We start from the raw sequence: 16,684 nt of genomic DNA, 5'->3' as shown, positions 1-16,684 counted from the left end.
AAGCTGATCCTGATGGCTTTCTTGCAGTATTTCTCTAATAGAAGTTGATCTAAAATTCAACTCTTTGCATTGCATCATCTCCAATCTCCAAAATCTTTTGAATGTGTTGTTGCTTCCTAATTCTGCAATAATATTTCTTCGGACTCAATTTTTGAGCCCCTTCCACCAGATTTTTGGCTTGAAATCATCAGAGACAAATTAGTTTGTGCATCTATGACATTTTGTAACCTACCACTTTCTCCTCCTTGATCTTTCTGCATCCTTTGACCACTTTACAATCTCCAACAATTCTCCTTTTTGTCCAGCTCAGTGTTACTGCTGTTACCTTCTCATTTTATTTAGAGCTACTAAGTCACTCACAACTGCTTCTCTCCATATAAGATTGTCTCTATAATCACCCGACAATATAAATATTCTTGGCCAGCACCTATTTCTCATCTACATGCAATGACATTGTCCAAAAACTCAACATTAGATTCCTTGCGTTTAATGACATTCTGTTTTTTCTCATCAAAAATTCCACAGGCTCTGATTTGTCACAGTGCTTTCTGGAATCCAGTTTTAAATAAGCAAGAAATTTTTCACAATTAAAAATTGAGAAGATAAGCATTGGTTTGATGATTCTTGCCACAAATTCCATCCTCTTTCAATCAATTCTGTCCCTCTACTTGTTTTGTAATCTCTGCATGAGTTCTCCCTTCTCTGTCTCTGAACTACTTTTGAGGTGTCTGTGCTCTTCCAATTTTGGCCTTTTGTGCATCCCTAATTTTAATTGCTGTGGCATGGGTGACCCTCCTTTTAATTGTCTTAGACCCTAAGCATTGAAATTCAACCACTACTTGCTGTTCAGCTCTCTTTTGAACCACAATATCGCCACCTGCCCACATCTTCCATAATATTTGTGAGTCTGTTTCTCCCTCTTTCCTCTTTAAAATACTCAAAAGCTGTCTTACTAACCCAGTTTTTGTCCTGATACTTTGTGTGATTCCGTGCTAAGCTTTAATTGCATACGGTCCTGTGAAGTTTTAGCATGTTTTCTTATGTTAAATGGCACTGAATGCTTTATAGGTTGTTGTAGGTGACTGAATTTTTAGTACTTGATTATATCAGCTAACTCTTTGTTTTATTATTGTAATGGTTCTTGATGCAGCACTGAGGTGATAGCAAAGAAGCTAATTTCCCCAACTTGAATGTTTGATATTATTCTGAAGCGATCCTAATGTTGTCATCTAGGGATTTAGTGGTTACTTGTTGCTGCAATGATACTTAATTGTTGCACATCAGTTTGGGCACCATTTGAATGTACCCTGAGAGTGTCTCAACTTTGCTTTTGGCAGAAAATGCATTTCCAGGGAGAGAGTGGAAACGATTTTGGAGGGTTTTGTGTCTTCTAAGAAAGGAAATTTATTAGTAATAATGCAGTGTTTTACATTCATGTGACTCAATGTGTGAGAATCAATGCCATCTGAGTAAAGCAAATGCAAATTTGAATTGACGTAGAATGCATTGTATTAAAGTGGTTTCATATCTAGATCTCCATAAATCTGCTACAGCTTATTTCAGTATTTTATTTTATGCTACATGTTTACCATAAAAGCAAATGCCGTTTTTGATTCTGGTAGTGAATTAGTTGTGATTGTATTTTCTGTTTTATTTTTGTGTTTTATGGGGTGTCTGTGACTGCTTGCTGCTCACACTGGTATTTTTGCCATTTTTCATTCTATTAGCGCCATGTACAATCACTTTTCCCTTCATTGATTTCAAAACAATGCATCTTCAAAGAGATGGGAATGGTAAGTATGCTTTGCCATCGATCTGCATTCAGTCAACCAGCATTTAGAAATATCAAGAATAAAAGCTTCAGGTGACATGGAAAAAGAAATCTTACTGATTTGGCTTTCTATTTTTTTTAAAAAACTCTTTAATCATGTGATATGGAATCTGTGAAAACTAATTTTTAACCCTTTGAAAACTGGTGAACTGATTAATTCATTCTGGAAGTATCACAGTTCTGTGATCTTTATTAACACTGAATTAGTATTTTAACGTTTGTAAAATTATACACTTCTTGGCCAGTTACACTTTTTAACCATTTTCTAAATAAGTTTGATTATTTTGATTGTGTACAATTCGTGATTTGTGTCTTGAGTCTGCATCTTTTAATTATTGTAGCAGTGGATCTGCACATTAGAAATCAATGATTCTCTTTTGATGTTTGTTCAATGTGTAAAGATATGTTATTGAGCCACACAAATTGAGAATATGCCAGATCTAATGCTGGTGCAACTAGCAATAGGATGCTGAAATTTGGCTTGGTATCTCTTGTTCGTAGATCCACACAGTTCATTACTATCCATTTAACATTTACTGAAAGTGAGGTTGATTGAGGGCAAACCTGACTCCACTGCATTGAGTCACAATCAAATATTTTACTTAGCATTATTTAAAAGAATCGCTTTGGGGGTGAAATACTGAAGGATGACTGGCAAAAGTTGGAATTGTAATTTTCTTAAGGAGTCAGTGTTGAGTAGAGGGAAAAAATCCTGGATTACAGATGTTAAAGAGCTGAAGACTAGAAAGCATACTGAACAATTATTTTTTAGTTACTTTGTTTTTCGAACTTGGGATTTTGAAATTTTAAAATTAATGCAAATGATTGCTATCATGATTTTGAATTGAAAGTTCTAAAATATTCAGTACTCAAAGGGTTAATGTTAGCATTCTGAATTAGTGTCAATTATATGTATTTAGTACATCTAATTGATCTGTGTATAATAATTTTCAGATTAAATTCAATAAATCTTGATTTATTTTGATTTGACCATTGGTTCCCTGAAGTTTTAAAATCAGGATTTTGACTTTGTGTGGTACACACATCAATAAATGTCTCCTTTGCAGAATGTATGTATTTCTTCATACACATGATTAGAATCATAATTGCTAACGTCTGGTCTGACAAAAATATTGTGAAAACTGGAAGATAATGAAAAGGTTTGCAGTTTAAAATCTAAAACTACATCTTTTTGTAGTATTTTTGTTCTGCTTTCATGTATCGAAGCCAGGCACTTTCAAAATTAGTAGAGCAAACTTTAAAAATGACTGTGTAGGGAGGGTAAGTGGAAAGAAGCAAATAAAGGAGTAATAATAATGACATAGTGAATTGAAAGGTTTACTAATCCTAAGGTACTTTTTAGTTCTTAATGGACACTTGTCATTGGAGTAATGTTACTGGAGTATATGAACTGAACATGGAATAAACTGACCAGTTTAGGCAGCTGTCGTTTCTGTAAATTTGTCAGCAGTTGAAGGGGTTGATCTTGATGCTAAAAATAATTTTAATTTTGTACTTCTTTCTTTGACATCTATCTGAATGCAATTAATAATTATTGAAATTTTTATTAGGGTAAATTAAGTTATTAATCAGGTTGTTGTCAAAGTTAGTATCATTTGTGTATAGGTAAAAGCTTTTCAAAATTTGAAATTGAATATATTGACCCTGATGTTTTACTTCATTAATTTAAATTGGAATGATTTACCAAAATTAGTTGTGAACATTTTGCTACTCTTGGTTGGAAATGCTGAGTTAGATTAGATTACCTAGTGCGGAAACAGGCCCTTTGGCCCAACAAGTCCACACCGACCCTCCGAAGAGGAACCCACCCAGACCCATTCCCCTACATTTTTACTCCTTCACCTTATAACTTGGCATGGCCAACTCACCTAACCTGCACATTTTTGGACTGTGGGAGGAAACCGAAGCACCCGGAGGAAACCCATGCAGACACTGGGAGAATGTGCAAACTCCACACAGACAGTTGCCTGAGGCGGGAATTGAACCTGGGTCTCTGGCGCTGTGAGGCAGCAGTGCTAACCACTGTGCCGCCATGCATTAAGAATTCATTTGAAGCTACAGGAAGAGCAAATTGTAGACAGAAAGCTCAAAGAAATATTAAAATGCAATCCTTTTATGACTTCAAACATAAAGCATCTCCAATCTGCCACTTTTGTTTTGGTTCGGAATCTTGTGTTTTTGGTTCCTTCCCACCTGTAAAATCGAGACATTTAAAATATTGAAGTTAAATGTAAACTTCCTGCTGATTTTTTTTGTTATGGGATATAAATGCTGCTGAATTTGAATTCCTCCTTGAATTATTATGCCTGTTTCTCTCCAATTCCTAGGAAATGAGACGGGAAAAATAAAAGTGCCTTTTGCAGTGCCTTTTGAAACCTTGCATGTTCCAAGATGCCATATAGCCAGGTCATTGTAATCACCTTTAGGCAAAAGTAGGAAAAGGCAGGAACTACCCAACACACGGAGAAGGGCCAGGAAGCTCTTTACCCAGAGGGTTGTAAATCTATGGAATTCCTTGCCCAGTGAAATAGTTGACGCTACTTCAGTAAATGTTTTCAAAGCCAAGATAGATTTTTTTGAACAATAAAGGAATTTAATGGATCCGGTGCGAGCACGGGTAAGTGGAGCTGAGTCCACAAAAAGATCAGCCATGATCTTATTGAATGGCAGAGTAGGCTCAAAGGGTCAGATGGCCGACTCCTGCTTCTAGTTCTTAATGTACAATGAAAGGACTCTCGTTGATTTTTGAAAGTGCTACAGGATACTCTAACAATTCAAGAACATAATAAATTGGGATAGATCATTTTGTCCTATGAACCATATATTCCATTAAATCATTGATGATCGTCTATCTCAACTTCTCTTTTTCACCTCCTCTCCATACCCTTGTCTCAATTAGTTTCCAAAAGTATGCCAATATCTGTCTTGAATATACCTATCAACTGGTCTGGGATAGAAAATTCCAAAAAGATTCACAATCCTTGAAATGAGCAAATTTCCATTCATCTCTGGTTTAAATATCTGACAACCTTATTTTGTAACTTTTAATCCTTAAGATCTGAGCTACTGAGCCAGAGAAAATATTCTGTCAAGATTCAAAAGAATTAAAATTATCTCATTGAGGCACGCACTACAATTGAATGGCTTTGTCTGTTCAATTTCTTCTTGTAGGACACCCTAACTTGAATACCATTCTTATTGAACCTTTTTTGTACTCCTGTTAGGCAAGCATATTTTTCCCCAAATAAGGACAAAACTGCGCATACTTGTCTAGGTCAGATCTCACTAAGGCCTTAGATATCTTTTTGTTTAGTAGTCTTTGCTGTTGTATTTCAAATTCCTTTTTAATAAGGGCTGAAATACTATTTGCTTTCCTAATTACCTTGTGATCTGTATACAAGGGTTCCAAAACCCCTCAATACCAACTTTTGTTTTATTCATTAGTGAGATGTGAGCATTACTGGCTTGCCAGCATTTATTCCATGACCCTTGTTACCCTTGGAGATGGTGGTGAGTTACTTTCTTGAATTGTTGCAGTCCACATGCTGTAGGTTGACTCACAATGCACTTAGGGTGAGAATTCGTATTCCAGTTTCATTTTTTAAAAATTACTTTTCCATTTTTTCCTATTGCAGTTGATAACTTTGTGTTTCTGTCAATACATTCAGCATCTCAAATTCTTACCAACTATCATTAATCGGTCTTTCTTTCTTTGCAGACTCTTGAGTCCTTCTTGCTGCTTGCTTTCCCTCATGGATTTTTATTGTTTACGAATTTATCCACCCTGCTAGTTGCAAATCTGCGAAACTATTGGAATTGTCAAACACCATCTCCTTTTCGTGAATTTTGTTGACTCTGCTGAATCATATTATAACTAAGTGTCCCGTTACCCTATCGCTAATACAGGTAGACAATCCTTTATCTGAAATCTGAAGGTTTTACATGAAGTTTTTTTTTCATTAACAAGGTTATTTGCTGTACAAATAGTTAACCCAACTCCACACCCACCCGATGCGTGTTACTCGGATGTGACATGTGGGGCGTGGCCCAGCATCAATTCTGTTTCAGGGTCCGTTTTACTCTCTGTACATCTGCTGTTTGGTGAAATTTTAAAAAATCTTTTACCATCAAACTATTATTTATTCTGAAATTCAAAAAATTCTGAAAACCAGCTGGTCCCAAGCATTTCGGATAAAGGATTGTGCACCTGTAATAGATTCTAAAATATTCCTATTTATTTCATATACACCTAAAGAGGATAAGTGAGACTTTTGGTGTAATACTTGACTATAACTCCACCAAAAGATGACTCTTCTGACTGTGTTGTCTCCTCCAGAACTGTTTAAAGCATGACTCTTGATTACATGCTCTGTGAACAAGCCTAGACTGGAATCACAAAGAATTTCCATTCAAATATCACAGTTCTGAAGTATTGTAATGCATTCCAGTTAGATTTTGCTCCACAGAGCCACTTATTCTGCTTCTGTAAACCTGTGATCTAATTCTGGCCCTTTGAGCATCCCTGATTGATTGATTGATTGCTTCGTCATGATTTCTGAAGGCATGAGTATTATGGGCCCAAGGGTTGGAATTCCCTCTCTCCAATCCTGTGCTTCTGTATCTCACCTCTCTCCTTTATGACATTCCTTAAAACCTATTTGGGCAAGTTCTTGATTGTTGACCTTGATATGTTCTTGCATCGCTTGGTGAGGCATTTTATTTATACAGTCTTATATTATTGTGAAGTACCTTGGGATGTTTTATTATTAGTGCTATATAACCATGCTACTGTAATTCATTGTGTGTTATCTCTGTCAGAAATATTGCTATTTCATTGCTAATAAAAGCTTTTTAAGGATATTACCTTTCACTTCACTTTAAGCGCTTGAAGTACGCCTGCAGCGTTACAGATTAATATCTGAAATGAGAAATTGGACTGGGGGCCTACATGTCTGCTGGCTGTGGCCAGATGAGCTGAATGAGCTCTTTTGCAAATGTCCATCATTCTGATGATTTTGCTGTCAAATTTTATTTTACTATTCCAATTCTTGAAAGAAAAGCTGGCATTTAAATGCTACATATAAATGGGAGTGTAAGATCTCTAGTGGCAACCAGAATTTAAGTCAGTTGGGAGAGTTTCCATTTAAATATGAACATTAAAAGATTGTGATGGAAAAACAACCGATAGTGTGATCTTCTAGTACTTGTCTGTTCCATTCTTGTTAATTAATGTGCTCACTAGGAGGGAAAGCTGAGAAGAGAACACCCACACCCCCCACATAATGTAAATTTCTAGCACATACTTAGAGCTAAATTTACTCAGTTTCAATTTTAATGCAAGAAATATCTAGAAAGTTAATACATTGTGTAAAAATAGAGGGAATCAATGAATTAAATATAGCCAAACAGTTTTTTATGAATTCACCAAGATTAGATTTTTCTAAAGCTTGTAAATAAACAGCATGTTTGACTGGCTTTCCAAAAAAAAAGTTTGTTTTTGATGTAAGTAAACACTTGTAAGTTTATAGCAGTTATACAGTTTCCCATGCATTCTCTTTGAACATGTGCTGAAGATTTTCTGACCATCTGCCAAATGCTCTGAACTGACCATTTGCAAGTCAAATGAAGACCATACCCTTGCAGGTTTTGTTTTCTTCCACATTGTAAGAAAACATCCACCCTGTGCTTCGGACTGTCCCAGCTGGCTAAGTCATAAAATTTATGTAGGATTTATTAAACTGGCTTTTTAGGCACTAACTGTGTTACTGCACCACCACAAGTGATCACTTTGTGTTTACGGAGGGACAAAGGCAAACTGAAGCTTCCCAATGACTCCTAGTTCATAGTTGAATAGCTAAGCCAACTGGCCTCTTCCTGTGTTGTAATAATTATGGTTGAATCATATGGATATATATTGCAGCATTGTGCTGAGGTGCCTTTAGGATGTGCTACAGTTAGTCCCAACAAGGTTTGAAATAGATAAATTAATCCAGATTTGTATTTGATCAAAATCCAAGAGGCCTTGCTCAAAAATATATGCAACTCTATTTAATGTAATGTCTTGAATGGAGTTGTATTGAAAATAGTAGGGGGAGCCATTGAAGAGAAGGTAAATGAAAACGTGCAATAATCAAAAGCCAGAAAGAAAAATACAAAATGCCATAACTAAAGTGCTGTTTTGTGCTGTTTGCATTGCCATGTGGGAACTTATATCATACAGTTTCAACTATGGTAAAATGAAAATTTTAACTTTTAAGGTAGTGATCCCCACTCACTTTTGTTTTGAGAAATCTGTCAAGTCAATAAGATAACTGGTAATTTTATAAATACTTTTATTTTGGATGGGGAAGCTTCTATTGGCAGAAGCCCGTTAGTTTGAAGAGTATATTCCTTTCCCTATTCCCCTACCTGACCTCAAAAACAATCCCCCAACAATCTTTTCCCACGGACTTTTCTTTGGGTAAGATAGAAGAACCATACTCTAGCTGAGATTTAAGGAACACATTCTGCCCATGTGACAACTAGTACTCCACTGAAATAAAAATACATTGGCTTATTGGAATTTTTCTTGGTAGTGATTTGATTTCTATTAATGATGTTACAACATCATCCATTAATTTTGAGTTTGTTCAAGTATTATCTGCTAAGTTTTTTTCATTTTGTTTTTTTAGATCCTGTTCCTGCATTTAAATCATGGCAGGATGAATATGAACATGAATTAGGAGAGGCACAACTTTCACCACAAGCAGGCAGACTGATTAGCCACCCCCTTGAAGAGGACCCACCACCTATGTTGTGCCGTCGTTACCTTAATTTTGGTCACAGTCAACGTTTTATACATGAATCTGATTCAAAAACCTCTTCCTTGAAAGGACTTTCCTCCTTTAGGTATGAAGTAGTAGTGTTTTAATAAAGCTTTTTTCATATTCTTCCCTCTTTGAAGATGCCAAATTATGTTCTGGTTCTTTTCAACTTTAGAATAATCACAACTAAGTGATTCAGTTCTTCATTTCACATATTGTCCAGCCACTGAATCACAGTCAGAAATGAACATTTAGTTTTTCTCACTTGCTCCCTCATTCAAATGCCACAACATTGCTGTGATGTTTTGTGAATGAGAGTGAGAAGACAGGAGATGGAACAAATTTATGCACTCAAACATCTGATGCATTCCTACACTAGTGATCTCTGGATGTGGAATCAAACTGGGACTGACAGGAATCCAGTTAGGCCCACTATAGAGCAATTGGGGAAAAGGTGATGGTCCACCAGCTGAGCCCCATTAAAAGTAATTTTTGACGGTATTCTGAAGAGGGCTGGGAGCTTTGATGTTCCGTTTCACTCCCCCAGTACAAATCCATTGCAATCCAGTAGTTCCAGAGTGGCCATAAGCCATCCTGAGAAAGCATTACCCTTCCACAGTGATGACCTGATTCTTGATAACAGTAATGTTGGTTTCAAATTTTTCCATGTCTACAACGTATCTGTTTTGAAATACCCTCTTACCTGCTTCAGTAGTTTTCCTGGAGGATTCTATAGCTTTGCCCACAGTCCTCCAAGAAATGATAGTTTAATTGGCTTCCTCTGCCACTTCTGGGTTCCTGACTTAAAATTGAGGGTGATATTGACATTGTGATAGAACTGGGAAAATCAAGCCAGTTGAGTCCAATTTGTAATCAAATTGCTGATTCCGTTTAATTATTGCCCACTGACCAGATGTAGAGCAAAGATGAGTTACAGTTCCTGGAGTGTTAGTATTCTTTTTTTCAAGTAACTGATTTATATGCGAACTATGGCAATATTTTTATGGGCTGTTTGATTATTGGGGTCCTCATTAACATGTTCATGTCTACACATGCACTTCAGTCCATTTCACCTCACCTTCAGGTGAATAGAGACCCATATTTCATATTCCTATTATGCTATATATAAACTGTCTTGGGAATTAATTGGTCTGATTGTTAAAATTGGTAGTGCTGTATTCATTTTTTTAAAATTTTGATGATTAGGAAATGTTCTGTAAATGTCCTGTATAATTTTTAAGCAGCATTCTAAATTTATACCAAGTAATTTTAAAAACAAGCTTTTTTTTTAAGAAGCCATCTAGATTTAGAAAATATCTTTTTTTCTGTTTTGCAAATGAAAATTTTGTTTTCTTTCCTTGCTGTTACAATTGTACTTCAAGACCACGACGATCATCATTTGATTCCAATGATGAAAAGGAAGAGCATGCTCAATTGCAGCTGACTAAAAAAGTTCAGAACATCAAAAAGAAAATAAAGTTATTTGAAGAACAGTTTGAAAAAGAGAGAAAGTATAAGGTAAGATATTTGAAAATGTTTCCCTTGAAAAGATTTGTTTTAGTTGGCATAATTATTTGTCACTTAACTTTGTAATTAAGATATAAATATTAGTAGGAAATTCTATGTAACCAGAAAATAATACATTCAATCAAAATTAACGCTGTTTTACATTTACTCTTTACTGCAAACAATAAATCTGAAGCAACAAATGAAATTTGTCTGCAGTTATATCTTAATTAACTGCAGACAAATTTCATTTGTTGCTTCAGATTTATTGTTTGCAGTAAAGAGTAAATGTAAAACAGCATTAATTTTGATTGAATGTATTATTTTCTGGTTACATAGAATTTCCTACTAATATTTATTGGCGCACAGTAATGAGATATACATGATGTGAAGCCTTTTGTGGTGATTGAAAGTAAATGAGAAATTGTTGAGGGATTACAGTGAGCATCAACACTTTCCTGACCCCAATAAGTGTCCAATTACATTTCTTTCTGGCATGTTCAAAGTTTAAATGCTGTTGCTATGGTTGGAAGCATTCCACAAAGTAGGTAAGATAATGAGAAAGCCTTCTGGCTAACTTGTAATAGCTTGCGGGGGAGAAAATACTATTCAAGATTTTACAAAGCAAGAGAATGTCATTTGGATGTAGGATTAATTTTGTTTCCTAAATACTTAAAAGTCCAAGGAGGTTGTTATTCCATCAAAGAAATTCATCATGGAAAAAGAGCTGCTAATACTTTACTTTCAACAGTCTTGGCGTTTCATGTTTCACAAACTAATTCTTCAGTTTGTTATGAATTTTTGTGAGAAATAAAGCTCACAACTCTCATAGAATGAATGGAAGTATCTCTGTGTTTCAAACTAGAGAACTTGATTGTGCATGTTGGGAAATTCAACTTCAAATTTTTTAAGTGCTCACAGATGTAGTTTGTTACACCCTGAACTGAAGAGAGGTTTAATTCAATTGACTTGGCTTTAGAAATCGGCTGACACAGTAAACCTAAAAAATGAGTAATGCAATAAGGTGTAACTTAAACATTTTTGTGTTCTGAAGGCTTCCTTCTAACAATTAATGATCTACCATGTTCCTTCTGATAAACATGTTTCAAAAACCTAGCTATTTCTGTATTAAACAATTTTGCCAGTTATGATAGCACCCTGTCTGTGCAATTGGAGCTTGTGATTGAAAAATAACTTTCTTAGAGAACTTGTGTCAATGCAGTTTTAAATAGTGATGGAAAAAGATAGATCAGGTCTAAAAGTTGAAGTTCTAAATTCGAGAAAGGATAATTTTGATGGTATTAGGCAAGAACTTTCAAAAGCTGATTGGGGGCAGATGTTCACAGGTAAAGGGAAGGCTGGAAGATGGGAAGCCTTCAGAAATGAGATAACAGGAGTCCAGAGACAGTATATTCCTGACAGGGTGAAAGGAAAGGCTGGTAGGTATAGAGAATACTGGACGACTAAAGACATTGAGGGTTTGGTTAAGGAAAAGAAGGAAGCATATGTCAGGTATCGACAGGATAGATCGAGTGAATCTTTAGGGTATAAAGGCAGTAGGAGTATAGTTGAGGGAAATCAGGAAGGCAAAAAGGGACATGAGATAACTCTACTTGTCAAAGCTAAGGAGAATCCAAAGGGCTTTTACAAATACATTAAGGATAAAAGGGTAACGAGAGAGAGAATAGGGCCCCTCAAGGATCAGCAAGGCGGCCTTTATGTGGAGCAGCCGGAGATGGAGGACATATTAAACGAGTATTTTGCATCAGTGTTCACTGTGGAAAAGGACATGGAGACGTAGAATGTAGGGAAATACATGGTGACCTCTTGAAAAATGTCCATATTAGAGAGGAGGAAGTGCGGGATGTCTTGAAACGCAAAAAAGTAGATAAATCCCCAGAACCTGATCAGGTGTACCCTAGAACTCTGTGTGGGCAACGAGGGAAGTGATTGCTGGGCCTCTTGCTGTGAGATATTTGTATCATCATTAGTCACAGGTGAGGTGCCAGAAGACTGGAGGTTGACTAATGTGGTGCCACTATTTAAAAAAGATGGTAAGGACAAGCCAGGGAACTATAGACCAGTGAGCTTGACGTCTGTGGTGGGCAAGTTGTTGGAGGAAATCCTGAGAGACAGAATTTACATGTATTTGGAAAGGCAAGGACTGATTAGGGATAGTCAACATGGCTTTGTGCATGGGAAATCATGTCTCACAAACTTGATTGAGTTTTTTTGAAGAAGTAACAAAGAGGATTTATGAGGGCAAAGCAGTAGACATAATCTATATGGATTAGTGGTGCTGGAAGAGCACAGCAGTTCAGGCAGCATCCAACGAGCAGCGAAATCGATGTTTCGGGCAAAAGCCCTTCATCAGGATTCCTGATGAAGGGCTTTTGCCCGAAACGTCGATTTCGCTGCTCGTTGGATGCTGCCTGAACTGCTGTGCTCTTCCAGTACCACTAATCCAGTATTTGCTTTCCAGCATCTGCAGTCATTGTTTTTACCTCATAATCTATATGGAATTCAGTAAGGTGTTCATGGGAGACTGGTTAGCAAGGTTAGATCTCATGGAATACAGGGAGAACTAGCAATTTGGGTACAGAACTGGCTCAGATAGAAGACAAGAGGGTGGTGGTGGAGGGTTGTTTTTCAGACTGGAGGCCTGTGACCAGTGGAGTGCCACAAGGATCGGTGCTGGGTTCTCTACTTTTCATCATTTATATAAATGATTTGGATGTGAGCTTAAAGGTATAATTAGTAAGTTTGCAGATGACATCAAAATTGGAGGTGTAGTGGACAGAGAAGAAGGTTACCTCCAATTACAACGGGATCTTGATCAGATGGGCCAGTGGGCTGAGAATTGACAGATGGAGTTTAATTTGGATAAATGCGAGTTATTGTATTTTGGGAAAGCAAATCTTAGCAGGACTTGTATATCTAATGGTAATGTCCTGGGGAGTGTTGTTGAACAAAGAGACCTTGGAGTGCAGGTTCATAATTCCTTGAAAGTAGAGTTGCAGATAGATAGGATAGTGAAGGAGGTGTTTGTTATGCTTTCCTTTCTTGGTCAGAGTATTGAGTACAGGAGTTGGGAGGTCATGTGCAGCTGTACAGGACATTGGTTAGGCCACCTTTGAATATTGCATGCAATTCTGGTCTCCTTCCTATCTGAAGGATGTTGTGAAACTTGAAAGGGTTCAGAAGAGATTTACAAGGATGTTGGCAGGGTTCAAGGATTTGAACTATAGGGAGAGATTGAATAGGCTAGGGCTGTTTTCCCTGGAGTATTGGAGGCATAGGGGTGACCTTCTAGAAGTTTATAAGATCATGAGGGACATGGATAGGATAAATAGACAAAGTCTTTTCCCTGGGGTGGGGGAGTCCAGAACTAGAGGATATAGTTTGAGGATGAGAGGAGAAAGATATAAAAGAGACCTACCTACGGGACAATGTTTTCACACTGAGCGTTTTGCGTGTGTGGAATGGGCTGCCATAGGAAGTGGTGGAGGCCAGTACAATTGCAATATTTAAATGGCATCTGGGTGAGTATATGAAGAGCAAAGGTTTGGAGGGGTATAGGCCAGGTGCTGACAGGTGGGACTAGATTGGGTTGGGATATCTATTCGGCATGGACAAGTTGGACTGATGGGTCTGTTTCTGTGCTGTACATCTCTCTGACCTAACAAAGTGTAATCCCTCTTCTGACAGTATCCATTAAGTCAGGCATAGATTTTCCCTAATACTCCCCTGCATCTCTCTATTATCACATTAAGAATGTAACTGAGATTTCCATTTCTAATGTTACAGTCTTGAGGCTTATTGCTGCCTGGTCATTGGGTCCTTTATGGCTCATGATTAATTGCTTACTTTTGTACATCTTGCACGATCTGTTCGATTGTGTTCAGAATGGCCCTTTGTGTCTCAAATATAAGACTAAGCATCTAGATCAGTTTAAACAGGAAATTTTATAAATCAACAGGTCTGGCAGTATTTGCAAAGAAACAGACTGAAAACGTTCACTCTGTTTCTGTTTCTCTTACCCTTTCCCTTGCTCTCTGTCCACATGTACTGTTGTATCAGCTGAGCATTTTCACCATTTTCTGTTGTCATTCCAGGTTGTCAGTATTTTTCAGTAGTTTGGTTTTGTATTGAGAAAGTATTGAGCTGTGAAAGGTCATTGCCTCCCATACAATGGAAGCCATGGATTTCTTTTGTTATACCTCTTGCACCAACATGCACCCTCTTTTCCCCCCTCACGCCGAAAAGCCATAAGTCTCTTGTTTCTAGGTTTTATGTTTATTTGGTAGCCCTGCTGAATCCTAATTGCATTTGGAAGCTCAGGCTTTATATTTGTTTGAGATCATAAGTTGCTGTCAGCATTTCTGTTGCAAACACTAGATGCTGCCTTTCCGACCTCCACTCCCCAAACAGTCACTCATCTTCTCATTCTGTGATGGTTGTCAATGGAAGGCTTCTTAGACTGTATCTTCACTTCACTGCTCCATGTTTCTCTGATTCCATTTCAATTTGCATGTCAGTTCACAATTTCCTCAAATTGCTTGATGTTTGTTTGAAACTGCCACGTCCTGCACTCGTACAAAATCATTGCAAATTATACCATAATTAATGACTTGCTTTCAGATTTAGATTCTGGATTAGAGTGGTGCTGGAAAAGCACAGCAATTCAGGCAGCATCCGAGGAGCAGGAAAATCGACGTTTCGGGCAAAAGCCCTTCATCAGGAATAGTACCCATTAACTCAGGCATAGATTTTTCCCTAATAGTATTCCTGATAAAGGGCTTTTGCCTGAAACTTTGATTTTCCTGTTCCTCAGATGCTGCCTGAACTGCTGTGCTTTTCCAACACCACTCTAATCCAGAATTTGGTTTCCAGCATCTGCAGTCATTGTTTTTACCTTTTTCAGATTTAGATGGAGAGTGTGAAGAGTAAGACAGTAGAAAAGAGGTATTTTCTGAGATTCCACACAAGATTGATCAATATTGCAAATGCATAGAATTGGAGACACAGAAGTGATTTTGGTAATTGGTTGGGAGATATGGAACAAATTAGGAACAAAAGCCAACACACTTTTTGGTGAGAGGTGACAGGTGGTAAACCCACATGTATGAACTAGGTCTTGTCTTTTGGTTCTGTATAAATGATTTGAATTTAGGATCAGAGTATGTACATCAACATTTGCTGCTGATACAACCTTCTGAAGTACAGCAAATTGTAGAGCTGGAAATAAAATTACAAAGAAATGTAGTTGAGGAATGAAACAATGCAGTTTAATGCGTGAGGATCTGAGAATAAAACAAAATATTTTCTGAGTTAAAGTAGCCTGTCTATGCCTTCTGTGTTTGTCTCACTCAGAGTAATCACCTGCTGTTGTGATCATGTGTGCAGATGACACCAAAATTGGAGGTTTAGTGGACAGTGAAAAAGGTTGCCTCAGAATACAACGGGACCTTGATCGACTGAGCCAATGGGCTGAGGAATGGCAGATGGAATTGGATTTAGATAAATGTGAGGTGCTGCATTTTGGAAAATCAGGGCAGGATTTATATACCTTTTTAATGCTAAGGTCCTGGGGAATGATGCTGAATCAAGAGATCTTGGAATGCAGGTTCATAGTTCTTTTGAAAGTGGAGTCTCAGGTAGATAGGATAGTGAAGAAGGTGTTTGGTATGCTATCCATTATTAGTCAGTGCATTGAGTATTAGAGTTGGGAGATCTTGTTGTGGCTGTACAAGACATTGGTTTGACCACTTTTGGAATATTATGTGCAATTCTGGTCTCCCTCCTATAACAAGGATATTGTTGTTAAACTTGAAAGGGTTCAGAAAAGATTTACAGGGATGTTGCCAGAGTTGGAGGGTTTGAGCTATAGAGAGAGGCTGAATAGGCTGGAGCTGATTTCCCTGGAGTGTCGGAGGCTGAGAGGTGGCCTTTATAGAGTTTTATAAAATCATGAGGGTATGGATAGGGTAAATAGACAAGGTCTTTTCCCTGGGTTGGAGGAGTCCAGAACAAGAGAACAAGATTTAGGATGAGAGGGGAAAGATATGAGAGACCTAAGGGGCAACTTTTTCACAGAGGCTGATGCATGTATGAAATGAGCTGCCAGAGGAAGTGGTGGAGATTGGTACAATTACAACATTTTAAAAGGCACCTGGATTGGTGTATGCATAGGAAGGGTTTAGAGGGATATGGGCCAAATCCTGGCAAATGGAACTAGATGAGTTTAGGATATCTGATCGGCATAGACGAGTTGTACCCAGGGGTCTGCTTTCGTGCTGTCCCTCTGACTCGATCTATGACTGTGCAAAAATACTAGTGATCACACATTTTCACATAGTAGTTCCATGCTAGCTAACATTGGCAATGCATTTTTATCCCCTGGCTTTGCTCGCTTTCCAAAACAACTATAGTCAACATCTACTCAAAATAAGAGTTTAACTCCCAAGTCATTGCAAATTGCTGTTAATCTCTACTCCTTTTGTTAAGTTTTTCAACATATTAC

General features: G+C 37.4%; 1 protein-coding gene across 3 annotated transcripts in view; it reads left to right on the top strand.

Moving 5' to 3' along the window:
- fam13b (family with sequence similarity 13 member B) overlaps positions 1-16,684 on the top strand; it is a 107,975-nt gene that overhangs the window by 70,090 nt on the left and 21,201 nt on the right. For 2 of the 3 annotated variants that reach the window (XM_072590752.1, XM_072590753.1), the window contains 3 exons: positions 1,728-1,793; positions 8,524-8,740; positions 10,038-10,173. In XM_072590752.1, coding sequence (XP_072446853.1) covers positions 1,728-1,793; positions 8,524-8,740; positions 10,038-10,173 — 419 coding nt within the window. The remainder of the gene's footprint in view (positions 1-1,727; positions 1,794-8,523; positions 8,741-10,037; positions 10,174-16,684) is intronic. The other variant, XM_072590754.1, reaches the window with a different exon arrangement.

The sequence above is a fragment of the Chiloscyllium punctatum genome, chromosome 20 (assembly GCF_047496795.1).
Source record: "Chiloscyllium punctatum isolate Juve2018m chromosome 20, sChiPun1.3, whole genome shotgun sequence".
NCBI classification, from domain to species: Eukaryota; Metazoa; Chordata; class Chondrichthyes; order Orectolobiformes; family Hemiscylliidae; genus Chiloscyllium; species Chiloscyllium punctatum.
The sequence above is the reverse complement of the archived record's forward strand: the minus strand, read 5'-3'. Positions and strand labels throughout refer to the sequence as shown.